Consider the following 17,897-nt stretch of genomic DNA (forward strand, 5'->3'; position numbering starts at 1 on the left):
ATAGCATTTGGCAAACATCACCTACTTAATGTTTACAGTGTTTGCTTTGGCTTAGTCTATGGTTGTTATTCACTAGTGCTACTCTATTGGGTAACTCCTTGTAATATGAAATTAATCACATTTTTTCCTAAGGATTTTCTATAAGAAAACTTGATATTGGAACATTTTATAAAATTTGGGATATATTTGTTTAAATTTTCTTTATAAAGTACTTTCTATTGATACTTGAGAAACTTCTACATCTGCCTTTTTAAGTTGCCTTGTTGAATTTATACCTACTAGAGAATGTGGAACAATAAACATGATTAATTATTTTGATATATGGGAAATTCTCAAGAGACTGGTCTATTAGACTTGGAGACAAGAAGAATGAACATTTGGAGTATTGTGATATATTTTTCTATTTTCAGTGAACAAATAATTATATAGACTCAGGCTAGCTTTAATGACATATTTCCTTATCTTGAGAGTGATGGGAAATCTTTCTTAGGGCTTCTTAAAGGCACACAGAATTTTAAAAAGTTTAAGTGAAATTCTGCTTACGATGCCTTTCAACTTTCTTCTTCAACTTATGGTCCTGTGGTATAATAGTATATTGTTGTATGGATGAGTTGATCTTATTTACTTCTATTAAAAACCAAAAAGAAGAATGCTCATTCATATTTCTTTGAGGCAGATGTAAATTAGTGTGGTGTGTTTCCAAATGACAAGACTAGCCCTTGTAAGTTTCGAAGCATTGTTTTTGCTGTGGTTCTTAGTCCACGGCAGATCATTAACAATGTAAAAATTCTTTTTCACCAGTCTGTATAATCAACATATGCCTCAATAAAGAATACTGTAGCACTGGAACACTGTTAGGTGCATTTATTGCCACCAGCCTTACTGTAATTTTAGATCACCTTTGTCTAAAATGCTGAAGGGCAATGTCATAGTAATTCTTTGGGAATAAAGTTTTTCCATGGGGATGAAAGATTTTGTATTGCATTCTGTAATGGTGGCTTTCAGTCCCATTCAAAACCTGGTATCAGTTGAAAAGCACTGATGACGTTTAAAGAAGGTATGACTTCATGTGATTTAATGAATGGAAAAGCTGCCTGACTCCTTCATTGCTCCACTGGGGTCGGAGAGAAAAAGCCTGGTTCTCTGTCAGCCCTTGGTTACCAGGGTTGGCCTGCCCGAAATGTCTGGGAAGGTGCTATGTGGAAGAATGCCTATAAATAGAACGACTAATTCTGGTCTAGAACAAGTATATTGCCCTTAATGGAAAAATTAAATATATCTACCTGGAATTGGCATTCTTCTTTGACTGTTGGCAGCCACCATATGATCTGAAGCCATTGGAGCATTATAAGATGCCAGGATCTGTACTGATGAGTCACAGGAAACCGTTGACAAATGGCCTTGGCCTCAGTCCTTCACTTAAAACAGAAGCAGATAAAATGATACTTGCTTTCTTACTTCTTTCCCATGGATGAACTGAAAACATTACCAATAGCTCTCATTTTTCATATATTATTGTTCACTCTCAGTAGTGAGTTCGGCAACCTAAGTAAATGTGACCTTTCTATATTATCACGAATAGACATAGTAAAATATTCTGGTATTTAAATAAATATCTTAATAGACAAGGGCTTATGTATGCTTCTTGATATAAACTAAAAGTTAAAATGTGCTGGTTTTGATGTATATTTTATGATAATGAATTTGTTTATTTGGTCAAAAGTAAATTTTATTTTATATTCCAGGTATAAAATTATAAATACAGCTAAATGGATACTCATGAAAGCACTAAACGAGTGACATTCATTTGTAACAACTCTTAGAAGTTCTGTGACTGTTAAGCTCTTTGTCCTTACAGTCTCCCTCTTGACTTCCACAGAGAGATTCTGGAAGTTTTTTCTGGTGATCTTCTCAGATTGCATGTCCAATCACATTGCCGCTGCCCTGGCAGCCACCCACGGGTCCACCCTTTGGCACAGCGGTACTGCATTCCTAATGATGCTGGAGACACAGCTCATAATAGAGTGTCACGGTTGAATCCCGAAGCCCATCCTCTTTCTTTTGTCAATGATAACGATGTTGGTACTTCATGGGTTTCAAACGTGTTTGCAAACATTACACAGCTTAATCAAGGAGTGACGATTTCAGTTGACTTGGAAAATGGACAGTATCAGGTAATTAGAAACAATAAGGTGTACATTAATTTCCTGTGGTTGTTGCAACAAGTGACCACAAACTTCATGTCTTAAAGCAACAGAAGTATATTCTGTAACAGTTCTGGACACCAGAAATATGAAAACAACATGTTGGCAGGGCTACACTCCACTCAAAGGTTCCAGAGGAGGATCCTTCCTTGCAATTTCCAGCTCCTGGGACTCTTGGTGTTACTTGGCCTGTGGCACCACAACTTCAGTCTCTGCCTCTATTTTTACATGGCATCCTTCCTTGTTTCTCTGTGAGCATCAGTTATCCCTTGTAAGGCCCACCCTACTAAATCCAGGATGATCTCATATTGACATCCTTAATTATACTACAAAGACCCTATTTACAAATAATGTCACATTTACAGGTTTAGACAGTAGTACTTAGACATATCTATCTGGGAACACAATTCAGCATACTGCATGGTGAAAACTGAACTAGGCATTTGAACATTACCCCAATAAAGCAATAAACACATCTAAAAGACAATATGCAGGGCCTTATGTTTTAAAGATTTGTATCAAAATGATATTTATGAAATGCTGAAACTAATTCTTTTTATTAAGTAGCAAAAATTAATGCAAACTAAGATACTTTTTCTAAATAACTACTTAAGAAAACCATATATGACATTTATTTCATGGAAGTGATGTTCTTTGTCTTTCTTTGCATATTATATAAAATCCTTCAGCAAAGGAAGAGATATACAATTATAGAATATGTTGCTTTTATCACAGAGTTATGAAGTTTTTGGATGTCTAATATATATTTGATAATTATAATTATGACAAAGTGAGTGAATATATTTGACTCTAACAATTCTATGGTTTGACATATGCTGATGGGTCAAAGTTAAAATTTTAATTACAATAATTAACTTTCAATTTTCAGGTGTTTTATATTATCATTCAGTTCTTTAGTCTACAACCAACGGAAATAAGGATTCAAAGGAAGAAGGAAAACAGTTTAGATTGGGAGGACTGGCAATATTTTGCCAGAAATTGTGGTGCTTTTGGAATGAAAAACAATGGAGATTTGGAAAAACCTGATTCCGTCAACTGTCTTCAGCTTTCCAAGTATGAACATTTTTAAACAATTAATTTAATGGACTGATGAGTTAGTAATAATAACATACGAGTAAGCTAGCTCTCTGGGCTGGTAGAGACTTCGCTTCACCACCAGCTTCCTTGAGGCAGATTCTCCTAAGTCTTATCCCTAAATTGAGATTAAAACTATGTTTAACGTTATCGTAAAACACATTAGAGTAACTCTTATTTCAATCCCACTGGTGTTTTGCAGTCTGATTTTCAGACTGCTTAGCAAGTTATCTACGTTAATAGAATTTTCATTATGTTTTCAAGGAAGTGTTTTAGTGTAAAACTCCTGTATTGTTTGTATCTGAAATGTGTGGAGGATGCTTTTTCTAGAATAATTTAAGCTTTTATGACACTGTGTAATAATCTCAACCTCTTGATTTCTGTTTTGCCAAAAATATAAATAGATTTTCATGACATCAAATTTCTTTCATTAACAGTTTTACTCCATATTCCCGTGGCAATGTCACTTTTAGCATCCTGACACCTGGACCAAATTATCGCCCTGGATACAATGACTTCTATAATACCCCATCTCTTCAAGAGTTCGTAAAAGCCACGCAAATAAGGTTTCATTTTCACGGACAGTACTACACAACCGAGACTGCTGTCAACCCCAGGCACAGATATTATGCAGTGGATGAAATTACCATTAGTGGGAGGTATTATTATGAATTTTGTTTTCAACAAGGTTTTGGTCCTACTTATTTAACAGCACATTAACTAAGATTTCAGAGCAAGCCAGATTTCTAGCTTTACATTTTGAAATGATTTTGTACTCTATGATTTTAGGGGAAGATCTATACGTGAGCCTCTTCTGGATGTAACATTGTTATGGAATTCATTTTCAAAAGCTGTTGCTTTTAGAAGTTATGACACTCTGAATCTGACTTAGAAATGATTTACCTAATATGTTACTTGATTTGTTATATAATATAATTTTCAAGTATTCTTGAAGGCAAGAAGAAGCATCTGGATTTGGTGTTGTAACTATAGTACCAGAGAGTTTTTTAGGTTCGGATCTTGGTCTACCTGAGTTCATAGTGCACAGTTCCATGAGGAATACTTGTATTTCTTTAGTGGAAAGATCTGATGTGCCCTAGGTAGTTTATAAATGTCTGATCATAATTGAGAACATGAACAATATTTAAAAAGAAATGATAGCTGCAAACCTAAGAAGCCTATTCTCTAATATAAAAATGTACATATAGAAAATACATTAAAATAGGTTGTTCTAGAGGAATGATAGGCCTTGTGAATAAAATATGTCTTTAAAGGCAGAACAGAATGCCAGTATATAAGCATTGTTTGTTTGCTAAGTCATAGCATAATGAACAAAGTAAAACTATTAAATATTCATCATCTAACTTTGGGAAAAAAGAAAAAAAAGAAATATGTTAACTGCATTCTGCAGTTTATTCTGAACTTCATATTCTTTTTATTGAGAGGGTTTTGCTCTGTCACCGAGGCTGGCATGCAGTGGCACAATCATGGCTCACTGCAACCTCGACTTCTGGGCCTCATGTGATCCTCTCATCTCAGCCTCCCAAGTGCTGGGACTATAGGCATGTGCCACCATGCCCGGTTGATTTTTTTCACTTTTTGTAGAGATGGCTTTTCACCATGTTACTCAGGTGAACTCCTATCCTCAAGTGATCTACCTGCCTTGGTCTCTCAAAGTGCTGGGATTATAGACATGTGCCACCATGCGCAGCCTGAATTTTATATTCTTAACTGTATTTTAAATAGTTTAGTAAATGCCTTCCCTTGGTACATGGCTGATATAAAGAATTCCATTTCCCTTTTGAGGTTGGCTTGAAAATTGTCTTTACGATACAGTGGTTTGGATATGGGTGACAGTCCTTCTGTTATTTCCAGATAAAAACTTACATGAATACCCACACAATTAAGGAAAAACTGATTTTGTATCAATTAAATATACAAAAATTATCTTTGTTGAATTCACACAATGTATATAGTCCCAGGGTCTTAAATACATTCACAGTTGAATTGCTGTTCCTTAGGAGTGTGTGATGCTGATTTTTGCAGATGCCAGTGCCATGGCCATGCTGATAACTGTGACAGAACGAGCCAACCGTATAGATGCCTCTGCTCCCAGGAGAGCTTCACTGAAGGGCTTTACGTGAGTTCTATCTTATTCACAGAAATTCAAAAAAAAATAGTAGAGATGGTGACTAAATTCTATGAACTTAATTTTGGCCTAACTAATGAAAATAAATTTAAAACTGATATGAGCTTAAAATGTCAATTATTGCAGAATTTTTGTAAAGAAACATAACAGCCATCAATTATGTTGAAATTGCATTTTTAAAAAATAATTTCAACTGGAGAAATTAGAGCTGCAACCAAACCCTAAGGTTTTTCTTCTTTTTGTTTTTCTTTCTTTGTTTCATCAACATCATCATATTTTATAAGACCATTTTTAATGTGTCTGGATAGCATGGAGCTAAACAAAAAAATGGTTTGATTCCTACTAAAAGAATTTATACAAAGGCATCGATAAACAAGAAAAGGATCTGTAGATGCAGATCAATTTTTATGTATGTATGTGAAGCAAGGTTCATTTATTGCTAATATCAGGCATTTAAAGTAATTAACTTGAAACTCCGTAGGAAAACGATTTATGAGTTATGTTACTTTAGTTTGTGATGGCTAGGGGAATTCCATAGTTGAGGTGGAAATTTAGCTTTATCTTTGCGGAAAAAAAATCAAGAGACATTTGTTGGTAGGAATATCGAGCAACAACATCAGAAATAGCTGATGTGAAAGACAGTTCTATAGCAGTAACAATCATACCAATAATGACAGTAGGTAAGACAGACTCTTTACTAAACATGTTTGAAATGATTAACTGCTAATTTACAAGAAAATCAAATTAGAGCTCTGCCTGATGGTATGTACAAAAATGTATATGGCTTAAACTTTTAAAATAGAAAAGAACTCTAAGTATATTAGAATAAAGATTAGAAGAATGCTTCTGTATCTTAAGTTGAGAGTTTTATCAGCTAAACAAATGAAATATAAACAGAAACAAACATCTGGAGTTATGAAGGAAATTAATGACATATTCTGTTATATAAGTATTTAAAATTCTAAACAATGTAAGGGCTAACATAAATGTAATGTGATAAATGATGGATTGATAGAAAATATTTATATCATGTTAACAGGTGAAGAGTTAAGATTCCTAATACACAAGAAGCATTTACAGAATATTAAGAAAAATATGTCTGTAAAAATAAGCAAATATATGAACAAGCAATTTACAAATGAACAAATTATAATTTTAATTAACACATAAAATGTTTCCCAACCTCGGTTTTAAACATATTTAGCAATTGTTTTCAGTATTTCAAATTAGCAGAAAATATAAAGATTGGTGTCATTTTGTACTTGTGAGAATATAACCTTTACCACATCACTGATGGGACTCCCAATGGATGCAGTTGTTTTGGAGGACAATTTGAGCATATCTACTAAAATTAAATTTTCAAATATAGTGAACTGCATTATATAAGTGCTGTCATTTCTAAAAAGCAGTTCTTCAATGACAAGTGTATGAAATGGTGGGTTAGTCTGTTTGCATTGCTATACAGGAAGACCTGAGACTGGGTAAATAGTAATGAAAAGAGGTTTATTTGGCTCATGGCACTGCAGGCTGTGCAATGGTGCCAGCATCTGCTTGGCTTCTGGTGAGGCCTCAGAAAGCTTACAACCATGGCAGAAGGCAAAGCCAGAGCCAGGCTTTTTGAAACAGCCAGTTCTTGCATGAACTAACAGAGTCTGATCTCACTACTAAGGGGAGGGCACTTCATGGAGGATCCACCCTGTGACCCAAACATCTCCCACCAGGCCCACTTCCAACACTGGGGATCACATTTCAACATGAGATTTGGATGGGACAAACATTCAAACTATATCAAATGCTTATATTTCTATCATTTTGTTACATAAATACGGGGTTATATGTTAGTACCTTTTAGCATTGTCTCATACACTCATGTATGACTTGTAAACTTCTCTGCCTCCGGGACCTGGCCCTACGCTTGTTTTAGTTAGTTATTTCACTTCTCTGTGCAATTTATTTTAGGATATTATAGAGCATCTTGCTTTTTAAAAACCCATCTGTCAAGGTTTTGGCGAACTCCATTTCTGTCTTCTGATTCTTACTCTGCTCTAATTTGTGTTTGACTATAACATTAGTGAGAATAGTTCAATGGCATGAATATTACCTATAATGCAGACTTTCTCTAGTGTTTTCATGATTTAGTCCTATTCCTCAGTTTCAACTCACAGCCTTTGATTTGGTTATAGCCTACTTTCTATGTGCTCAAATCAAAACTTTCATGTTCTAATTTAGATATCCTTTTGAATTTATTTTCTAGATCACTGCTTTATATACATCTAGTCCTCATCATTAGTCAATATTTGTTTTGAACGAATAAATCCTTTATGGTTTTCTTTTTGGATTTCTAATGTCTAGAGTCTGCATTTAATTTGGTTAGTATATCATGAGAAAAAATCTTTATAGAACAACTGATTTTAATATGCTTGATTGTATGGCTTATATTGTCACAGAAATGAAATTAATTGAATTAACTTGATTGATTCACTCTACGGAGCCATAATTGTGTATTGAAATTTTTGCCAATTTTATTTGTTCTAGATTTTAAAGTTGAAGTAACATTTATTCTGTTTTTCTACTGTCTTCTTTTGATCCCTTAAGATGGACACTTACTTCCTTATAATCAGTGATTTCTTTCATTAACCTTGTTCTCTCCTCCACAAAACCACGAACACCCCAGTTAAAAAATGCTTTGAGATGAATTTAGTAGGGCACCTTGAACTGAATATATCTAGTATTTGCAAGCAATAAGTTGGCTAATACCTTCATATGATATGTTATTTTCTGAGCTTCTCAGTCCATATTAGTCTTTCATTTGCTTTTGAAGTCCTGTCTTGTTTTTTCTTTCTCTCTCTTTAATTGCTCACAGTTAGGTGTTTGATATTTTCTGATTCTTGGATGATTTCATGCTTCCCCTTAAAAATAGAGCCATTAAATGAATGAAGGCTTATGATTGGTTTCTGAAGTCAAGTTGGGATTTTCAGACTTGGTCTCAGGTGGTGACTGTCGGATTATGAACTAGTGAAATAATTAAATATAATTTGGATTGAGAATATATTTTGATGCTTCTTATTTAGACATTAAGTACCTTTTGAAAACAAAAATGTAAAAGTAAACTTTTGTGTTGGTTCCTCCTTGACATATTTTAGTAATTTATGAATTTAGCCATAACTTTTAACAAGCAACAAATATAATTTACTCATCAAAGTTTGGCAAATGCAGCTGCAGGGAAAAAGTCGATAGACTGTTAAGTTGAATGATTTCTCAGTCCTATGATATTTTTAACAATGTGTTGAAAATGAAAAATTATTTTATAGAGACATTCATAGGCATGACATTCTGCTTTGTTATCATTCAAAGAGAAAAGTTGTCTTATAGTAATTGGAAAATATACCTATTCTAATGCTTTCCATGTTGTTGTACTTTTTTTTTTTTTTTTGAGACGGAGTTTCACTCTTGTTACCCAGGCTGGAGTGCAATGGCGCGATCTCGGCCCACCGCAACCTCCGCCTCCTGGGTTCAGGCAATTCTCCTGCCTCAGCCTCCTGAGTAGCTGGGATTACAGGCACACGCCACCGTGCCCAGCTAATTTTTTTGTAATTTTTAGTAGAGATGGGGTTTCACCATGTTGACCAGGATGGTCTCGATCTGCCGACCTCGTGATCCACCCGCCTCGGCCTCCGAAAGTGCTGGGATTACAGGCTTGAGCCACCGCGCCCGGCCCATGTTGTTGTACTTTTAAAAATAATACGTTTTAGTATAACTCATTCATTTCCTATTGGGATCCATGTTCTTTTTAAAGACCTGGACATAATCCAAAAAGCATGTCTTCAATTCCACAGTATTATGCTATCCATTAATAATATTACTCAATAAACAGAGCTTTTGTGAATTATATTACAGACATTTGGCAAACAGATGAAAATGTAAGCATTGAAAATTTGCCAGTTCTTGGCAATTGTCTGTCCTGTGAGAAAGTGTTTTTAGTAGAGAAAATGAATGAAGTTGAGAGAAAGTAGAATGGTGAACTCAGGGGTAGGTTCACATAGTTAGCTATTCTAAGCAATTTTCCATATGAAATATTATTCATTTGTTTATAAGGTCAGTGTCAGAAATTGGCAGCCCACAGGTCAAAACAGTATTTAAACAGTTTTAATTTAATGTTCAACAAGAGTTTTCAATTTAAAATATTTATTTATTCTTCAACTTTTTTTTTTTGAGAGGGAGTCTTGCCCTGTCACCCAGGCTGCCGTGCAGTGGCATGATCTCGGCTCACTGAAACCTCTACCTCTCAGCTTCAAGAGCGTCTCCTGCCTCAGCCTCCCAAGTAGCTGGGACTATGGGTGTGCACCACCACATGCAATTAACTTTTTGTATTTTTTGTAGAGATGGGTTTCACCTTGCTGGCCAGGCAGGTCTTGAACTCCTGACTTCAAGGGCTCCACCTAACTTGGGCTCTGAGAGTGCTGTGATTACAGGCATGAGCCACCACTCCTGGCCTTCAACTTTTATTTTAAGTTCAGGGGAACATGTGTAGGATGTGCATGTTTGTTACCTAGGTTAAGGTGTACCATGGTGGCTTGTTACATAGATCATCCCATCACCTAGGTATTAAGCCCAGCAACCATTAGCTATTCTTCCTGATGTCTTTCCTCCTCTCCCACCATCCCTAAGAGACCCCAGTGTGTGTTGTTCCCCACCATGTGTCATGTGTTCTCATTATTTAGATCCCAATCATAAGTGAGAATAGGTAGTGTTTGGTTTTCTGTTCCTGTGTTAGTTTCCTGAAAATAATGACTTCCAACTCTATTCATGTCCCTGCAAAAGACATTATCTCAATTCTTTTTATGGCTGCATAGTATTCCATGGTGTTTTTGTACCACGTTTGTTTTTTTTTTAATTTTTTTCCGAGATCTAGTCTTGCTCTGTGGCTCAGGCTACAGTGCAATGTACCTCATTTTCTTTATCCAATCTGTGACTGATGGGCACTGAGGTTGATTTCATGTGTTTGCTATTGTGAAAAACACTGCAATGAACATGTATATGCATGTAATCTTTAAAATAGAATGTTTTATATTCCTGGTAATACACAGTAATGGGATTGCTGGGTCAAATGGTATTTCTGCCTCTAGGTATTTGAGAAATTGCCACACTGTCTTCCACAGTGGTTAAACTAATTTATACTCCCACCAAGAGTGTAAAGGTGTTCCTTTTTCTCTACAACCTTGGAGCTTCTCAGCAGCAAAATAAACTATCTTCAGAGTGAACAGTCTATAGAATGGGAGAACATTTTTGCAATCTATCCTTCTGACAAAGGTCTACTACCCAGAGTCTAGAAAGAGCATAAACAAATTTACATGAAAAAACAAACAACCCTATTAAAAATTGGGCAAAGAACATGAACAGACAGTTCTCAAAAGAAGACACACATGGCCAACAAACATGAAAAAAAGCTCAACATCACTGACCATTAGAGAAATGCAAATAAAAACCACAATAAGATACCATCTTACTCCAGTCAGAATGGCAATTATTAAAAAGTAAAAAAAAAAAACACTTACAAATTTTTAAATCCTGGCTTCTCTTAATCAGAACATAGTGTAACACTGTCTCCATTTCCCCCCTGGCAACAACTCACTGACTCAGGGTAGCAGTTACTGCATTTAAGACAGTATCACTCTTTGGTTTGCTACACCATTAACTACTATCTATATATCCTTATAGCTTGGCAACCTCACTTTGATGAACTTCATGATCTTCAAAGACTGAGCTTCTGAAACTTATAAAGCAAAACTTTTTGATAGATTGAGGCACTGGAAGCTAGAATACATTATTAATTCTGAGTATAGCAAAACCAGCTGTCCATTGCTATATTCATTGTTAACTTTTATTTCTTTTACTCATTTGTAAAAATAAAAACTCACAAATAACCAAAAACAATGCAAGAAAACCTATTAGCAAAGACACTGCTGATTCTAAGATGAAATTAAAACCATGCTTACTTTTTTATTATTACATTTTTTGACATCTAAAAACATTTACCTTGGGGAGCCTCACTGATTGTCCTTTGTACTCTATGACTAGGAACTCTAAACATTTTGGTATTGTTTGGCAATTTTAAGGCCTTGACCTTGATGTATGATACATACCATAAATAATATGGTATATTTCATTAATTGAGAATACTTTTAGAATACTTGTCACGTTTCTTCCTAAGAATGAAAAATAGCTGTAAATGATTAATTTTCTAGGCCCACTTTAGAACTGATTTAGGGTGAAACAAATCCAAAAGCCTAGATGCTATTCATTAACTTTCCTACAGAGTTAAACATTTCAAAGTAGAATTTAGAAATACCTGGCATTGAACTTGCATGAATCATTATATATCTCACAAGTTATAAACACATATGTCTTTGTAGATGTTTAATTTTATTTGGATAAAAAATAGTCACTGTTACTTGCATTTTTTAAAGTAAACTTTTAATTTTGAGATAATTATAGATTTATATACAGTTTAAGAAATAATAAAAAGACAATTTGTGTATTCTACCAATTTGGCCCATGGTAACATCTGGCAAAACTAGTGTTTTTAATTTTTAAATAAAAAATGTAATTTGTGTTCAATAAAATGTACCCACTTAAAAATATATAATTTGGGGATATCAGTGATGGCCAAATAGGAACATCTCCGGAGTGCAGTTTGCAGCAAGAACAATGCAGAGGGTGAGTGCTCACCACATTTCCAAACAAGTTTTCACTGCCCACAGACCAGGAGATTCCCGGGCTGAAAAGCACCATGAGTTTTCAGCATGGCTGTTTCAGCAGACACCACGGGTTGGTGCACAGAAACTCACAAATCTGGGTGGCCGTTTCAGCTTGCACCTGGAATGCCTGGGAGACAGAGCCGCCCATTCAACTGAAAGGGAGGGGGCTGAGACAGGGGGCCAGGTAATCTGGCTCAGTGAGTACCTCACCCACAAAACAAGCAATTTGAAATGCTCTGGATTGAGAGTTTTGCAGCAAGTGCAGCTGGTCCTGAGAAAGTCCAGCTCAGTGGGGGGAAGGGCATCTGCCACTACTGAGGCAGTTTGCCAATACTGAGGCAGTTCACACAGCAGCTGGACAGACCCTGCGGCAGCTTAACAATACCTCTGCTGGCAGACTGTGACTAGACTACTCCATGTGGGGCAGGGCATCTATGAAAAAAGGCAGAAGCATGTCAGGAACTTAAAATAAAGCCGACCTTCCTGGGGCAGAGCACCTGGGGAAAGAGGCATTTATGAGTTCCACTGCAGCAGACTTAAGGGTACCTGCCTAGCAACTCTGCACAAAACAATGGAGCTCCCAGCACAGCATTTGAGCTCCTATAAGGGACAGACTGTCTCCTCAAGCAGCTCCTTGAGCCCCATATATGCAAAGACACACCTCATAAAGGAGAGTTCAGGCTGACATCGGGCGGGTACCCTTCAGGATGAAGATAACAGAAGGAGAAAACTGGCAGCAACCCTTACTGTTCTGCAGCCCCCATGGGTGATCCCCAGGCAAGCAGGGTCTGGAGTGGACCTCCAGCAGTCCTGTAGAGGGGCATGACTGTTAGAAGGAAAACTAAGAAACAGAAAGAAATAGCTTCAACATCAACAAAAAGGACATCCACTCAGAGACCCCATCTGAAAGTCACAAACTACAGAGCATGGGTAGATAAAGCCACGAAGATGGGAAGAAACCAGCACAAAAAAGGATAAAACACCAAAACCAGAATGCCTCTCCTCCTCCTCCAAGGGATCACAACTCCTCTCCAGCTAGGGATCAAAGATAGATGGAGAATAAATCAGATGAATTCACAGAAGTAGGCTTCAGAAGGTGGGTAATAAACTTCTCAGAGCTAAAAGAACATGTGCTAACACAATGCAGACAAACTAAGAACCTAGAAAAAAGGTTAGATGAGATGCTACCCAGAATAAACAGCTTAGGGAAGAATATAAATGACTTAATGGAGCTGAAAAACACAGCACGAGAACTTCATGAAGCATACACAAATTTCAGTAGCTGAATTGATCAAGCAGAGGAAAGGATATCAGAGATTGAATATCAACTCAGTGAAATAAAATGAGAAGGCAAGACTAGAAAAAAAATAGTGGAAAGAAATGAACAAATCCTCCAAGAAATATGGGATTATGTGAAAAGACCTAATCTATATTTTACAGGTGTACCTGAATGTGACAGAGAAAATGAATCCAAGTTGGAAAACACTCTTCAGGATATAATCCAGGAGAACTTCCCCAACCTAGCAAGGCAGGCCAATATTCAAGTCCAGGAAATACAGAGAACACCACAAAGATATTCCACAAGAAGAGCAATCCCAAGGCACATAATTGTCAGATTCACTAGGGTTGAAATGAAGGAAAAAATGCTAAGTGCAGCCAGAGAGAAAGGTCAGGTTACCCACAAAGGGAAGCCTATCAGACTTACAGCAGATCTCTCCACAGAAACCCTAGAAGCCAGAAGAGAGTGGGGGCCGATATTCAACATCCTTAAAGAAAAGAACTTTCAACCTAGAATTTCATCTACAGCCAAACTAAGCTTCATAACAGGAGAAATACAATCCTTTATGGACAAGCAATTGCTCAGAGATTTTGTCACCCCAGGCCTGCCTTACAAGAGCTCCTGAAAGGAACACTAAAGGAGGAAAGGAACAACCAGTACCAGCCACTCCAAAAACATACCAAATGGTAAAGACCATCAACACAATAAAGAAAATGCATCAACTAACAGGCAAAACACCAGCTAGCATCAAAACGGCAGGATCAAATTCACACATAACAATATTAATCTTAAATGTAAATGGGCTAAATGCCCCAATCAAAAGGCACAGACTGGAAAATTGGATAAAGAGTCAAGACCCATAGGTGTGCTGTATTCAGGAAGCCCGTCTCACATGCAAGGACATACATAGGCTAAAAATAAATGGATGGAGGAAGATTTATCAAGCAAATGGAGAGCAAAAAAAGCAGGAGTTGTAATCCTAGTCTCTGATAAAATGGACTTTAAACAAACATATCAAAAGAGACAAGGACATTACATAATGGTAAAAGGATCAATGCATCAAGAAGAGCTAACAATCCTAAATATATAGGCACCCACTAGAGGAGCACCCAGATACATAAAGCAAGTTCTTAAAGACCTGAAAAGAGACTTAGACTCATACACAATAATAGTGGGAGACTTTAACACCCCACTGTCAATATTAGACAGATCAATGAGACAGAAAATTGACAAGGATATCCAGGACTTGAACTCAGACCTGGACCAAGCAAACCTAATAGACATTTACAGAACTCTCCACCCCAACTCATTACAGAATATACATTTTTCTCAGCACCACATCACACCTACTCTAAAATTGATCACATAATTGGAAGCAAATCACTCAGCAAATGCAGAAGAACAGAAATCATAACAAACAGTCTCTCAGACTACAGGGCAATCAAATTAGAGCTCAGAATTAAGAAACGAACTCAGAATCACACAGCTTCATGGAAACTGAACAACTGGCTCCTGAATGTTGACTGAATCAACAATTAAATGAAGGCAGACATAAAGATGTGCTTTGAAACCAACGAGAACAGAGACACAATGTACCAGAATCTCTGGGACACATTTAAATCAGCATCTAGAGGGAAATTTATAGCAATAAATGCCCACCAGAGAAGTGATGAAAGACCTAAAATTGACACCCTGTTGTCAAAATTGAAAGAGCTAGAGGATCAAGATTTAAAAAAACTCAAAAGCTAGCAGAAGACAAGAAATAACTAAGATCAGAGCAGAACTGAAAGAGATAGACACATTTAAAAACCTTCAAAAAAATCAATATATCCAGGAGCTGGTTTTTTGAAAAGATCAGCTAAATAAACAGACCGGTAGCCAGATCAATAAAAAAGAAAAAAGCAAAGAATCAAATAGATGCAATATAAAATGATAAAGGGGATATCACCACCAATTCCACAGAAATACAAACTACCATCAGAGACTACTACAAACAACTCTATGCACACAAACCAGTAAACCTGGAAGAAATTGATAAATTCCTGGACACTTGCATGCTCCCAAGCCTAAACCAGAAAGAAGTTGAAACCTTGATCAGACCAATAACAAGGGCTAAAGTTGAGGCAGCAATTAGTAGCCTACTAACCAAAAAAAGTCCAGGACAAGATGGGTTCACAGCTGAATTCTACCAGATGTACAAAGAGTAGCTAGTACCACTCCTTCTGAAACTATTCCAAATAATACAAAAAGAGGGAATCCTTCCCAAATCCTTTTATGAGTCCAGTATCCTCCTGATACCAATACCTGGCAGAGACTAAACAAAAAAGAAAACTTCAAGCCAATATCCATGATGAACATAGATGTAAAAATCTTCAATAAAATACTGGCAAAGGGAATGCTTCCACATTTTGCCCATTCAGTATGATATTGGCTGTAGGTTTTTCATAAATAGCTTTCAATATTTTGAGATATCCATCAATGCCTGGCTTATTGAGAGTTTTTAGCATAAAGGGCTGTTGAATTTTGTCAAAGGCCTTCTCTGCATCTATTGAGATAGTCATGTGGTTTTTGTCTTTGGTTCTGTTTATATGGTTGATTACATTTATAGACTTGTATATGTTGAACCAGCCTTTCATCCCCAGGATAAAGCCTACTTGATCGTGACAGATAAGCTTTTTGATGTGCTGTTGCAATCGGTTTGCCAGTATTTTATTGAAGATTTTTGCATCTATGTTCATCATGGATATTGGCCTGTAGTTTTTTTGTTGTTGTTTAGAACCTAAAGTGCAATAAAAATAATATATAAAATATATAGTTTGATGAGTTTTGGCATATATGTACCGTGTTTAATCACCATCCTTGTCAAAGTATGGAATGCTTCTCTCTCCCAAAGATTCTCTTATGCTTCTTTGTAGTCAGTGCTGTCCCCAAACCCCCAATCCCAGGAAACCACCACTCTTCTTTCTATCAATATGATTATTTTTGCCTGTTCTAAAATTTCATAGCATAGAGTTATTTGGTATGCATTATTTTGGTACATAGGCTTTTTAATCCCACCTCACCCCCCATTTTAGATGATTCTCTAATTACTTGTGCTGTTAACTTTACTGCAAAATAGTGTCTCTGGCCTGCTTAATCAGAAATCCATTATAACTATCAAAATGTATATATTAAATTCATAGGTACAGAATATCAAGCTAGGAATTGGAAGTCTGGGTTTGCCTGTCAACTAACATATTTGCAAAGCTATAACATATCTATTACTTCTTTTTCTTATCTGGTACTCTCCCTACTTGATCTAAGAGTTCACGTGTTAGAAACTAGTTTTAAGAAAAGCGTTACCAGTTGAAGCCTGCATCCTTATGAGTTGTCTTTTTCCTTTAATAGGTACATTTACCTATCGGGGCTCCATCCAAGAGTGATGCAATGATCAGTGTCTCAGCCAAGCATTGGCACTTCATTGGCTACTTAGCTATTCTTTCATCATTTTGTGACATCATTACTTGCGAGGGTAGCCAAGCCTTCACAGAGCAATTTATTAGTAACTATGAACACTTCTTATTCTTTGGCTCTAACTTATGACCCTTTTATAACATTAATCATAGGTCTTATGAATTAACTACAATCAAACTATCAGTATAAATTTTTGTTAGCATTATAAATAGCACAGCCAGCTTGAAACATTTTGTATAATAAGCCTTCCTACCACTCAATAATTTGAATGGTGCCAACATCACACTCCAAAATGCTTATTATATAAATGAATATTTCTGTTGTTTTTGAAAGTATGTTCCTTTAGAGCACCAAGGTCCAAAAGTATGAATCATCGTGACTAATTTGTGTCATATTTATATTATACATCAGACTTTACCACTGCTTATTTTTTCTCTCTTTGTTCACGGATTTTACTATAATTATATTTCATTTATATTTTAATTTTTGTAAAGCTAGTGAATTAATTCATTTTTATATAACTAGCATTCAGACAGTTCATATTATAGGTCCTACATTTGATGTGCATTTAGCAAGTCAAGGTCAAGAATTTTATTTCCCCTCTGATGTGATATTATTAATCTTCGAAAAATATTTGTACTAGTTCTTTCTCTGAGATAGGTAAATGCATAAATGTATTTAAAATACAAGATGAAAACAAGAAAAGTAGGTTATGAGTATGGAGATAAATTAAGACAGACTTACAGAAGAAGCAAATGGAGATAATTAAAATATAAATATAGTCAAAGATAATATTTGAAGGGATAAGAGTAAAGAAGTATCTAACATTGAGAAATGACATGATTCTTCTACATGAATCCCATGTAGGCTAAGAAAAATAAATACATACTTAGGTATAATATAAATCTGATAATCACCAAAGACCAAGCAGCCAGAAAGCCAGAAATCTGATAATCACC

At 35.9% G+C, this 17,897-nt stretch overlaps 1 protein-coding gene across 1 annotated transcript in view; it reads left to right on the forward strand.

Moving 5' to 3' along the window:
• USH2A (usherin) overlaps positions 1 to 17,897 on the forward strand; it is an 815,757-nt gene that overhangs the window by 98,402 nt on the left and 699,458 nt on the right. Inside the window, exons 6-9 of the mRNA XM_002760516.6 lie at positions 1,880 to 2,174; positions 3,094 to 3,278; positions 3,737 to 3,958; positions 5,346 to 5,439. Coding sequence (XP_002760562.4) covers positions 1,880 to 2,174; positions 3,094 to 3,278; positions 3,737 to 3,958; positions 5,346 to 5,439 — 796 coding nt within the window. The remainder of the gene's footprint in view (positions 1 to 1,879; positions 2,175 to 3,093; positions 3,279 to 3,736; positions 3,959 to 5,345; positions 5,440 to 17,897) is intronic.

Source organism: Callithrix jacchus, chromosome 19 (genome assembly GCF_049354715.1).
Source record: "Callithrix jacchus isolate 240 chromosome 19, calJac240_pri, whole genome shotgun sequence".
Lineage (NCBI taxonomy): Eukaryota > Metazoa > Chordata > Mammalia > Primates > Cebidae > Callithrix > Callithrix jacchus.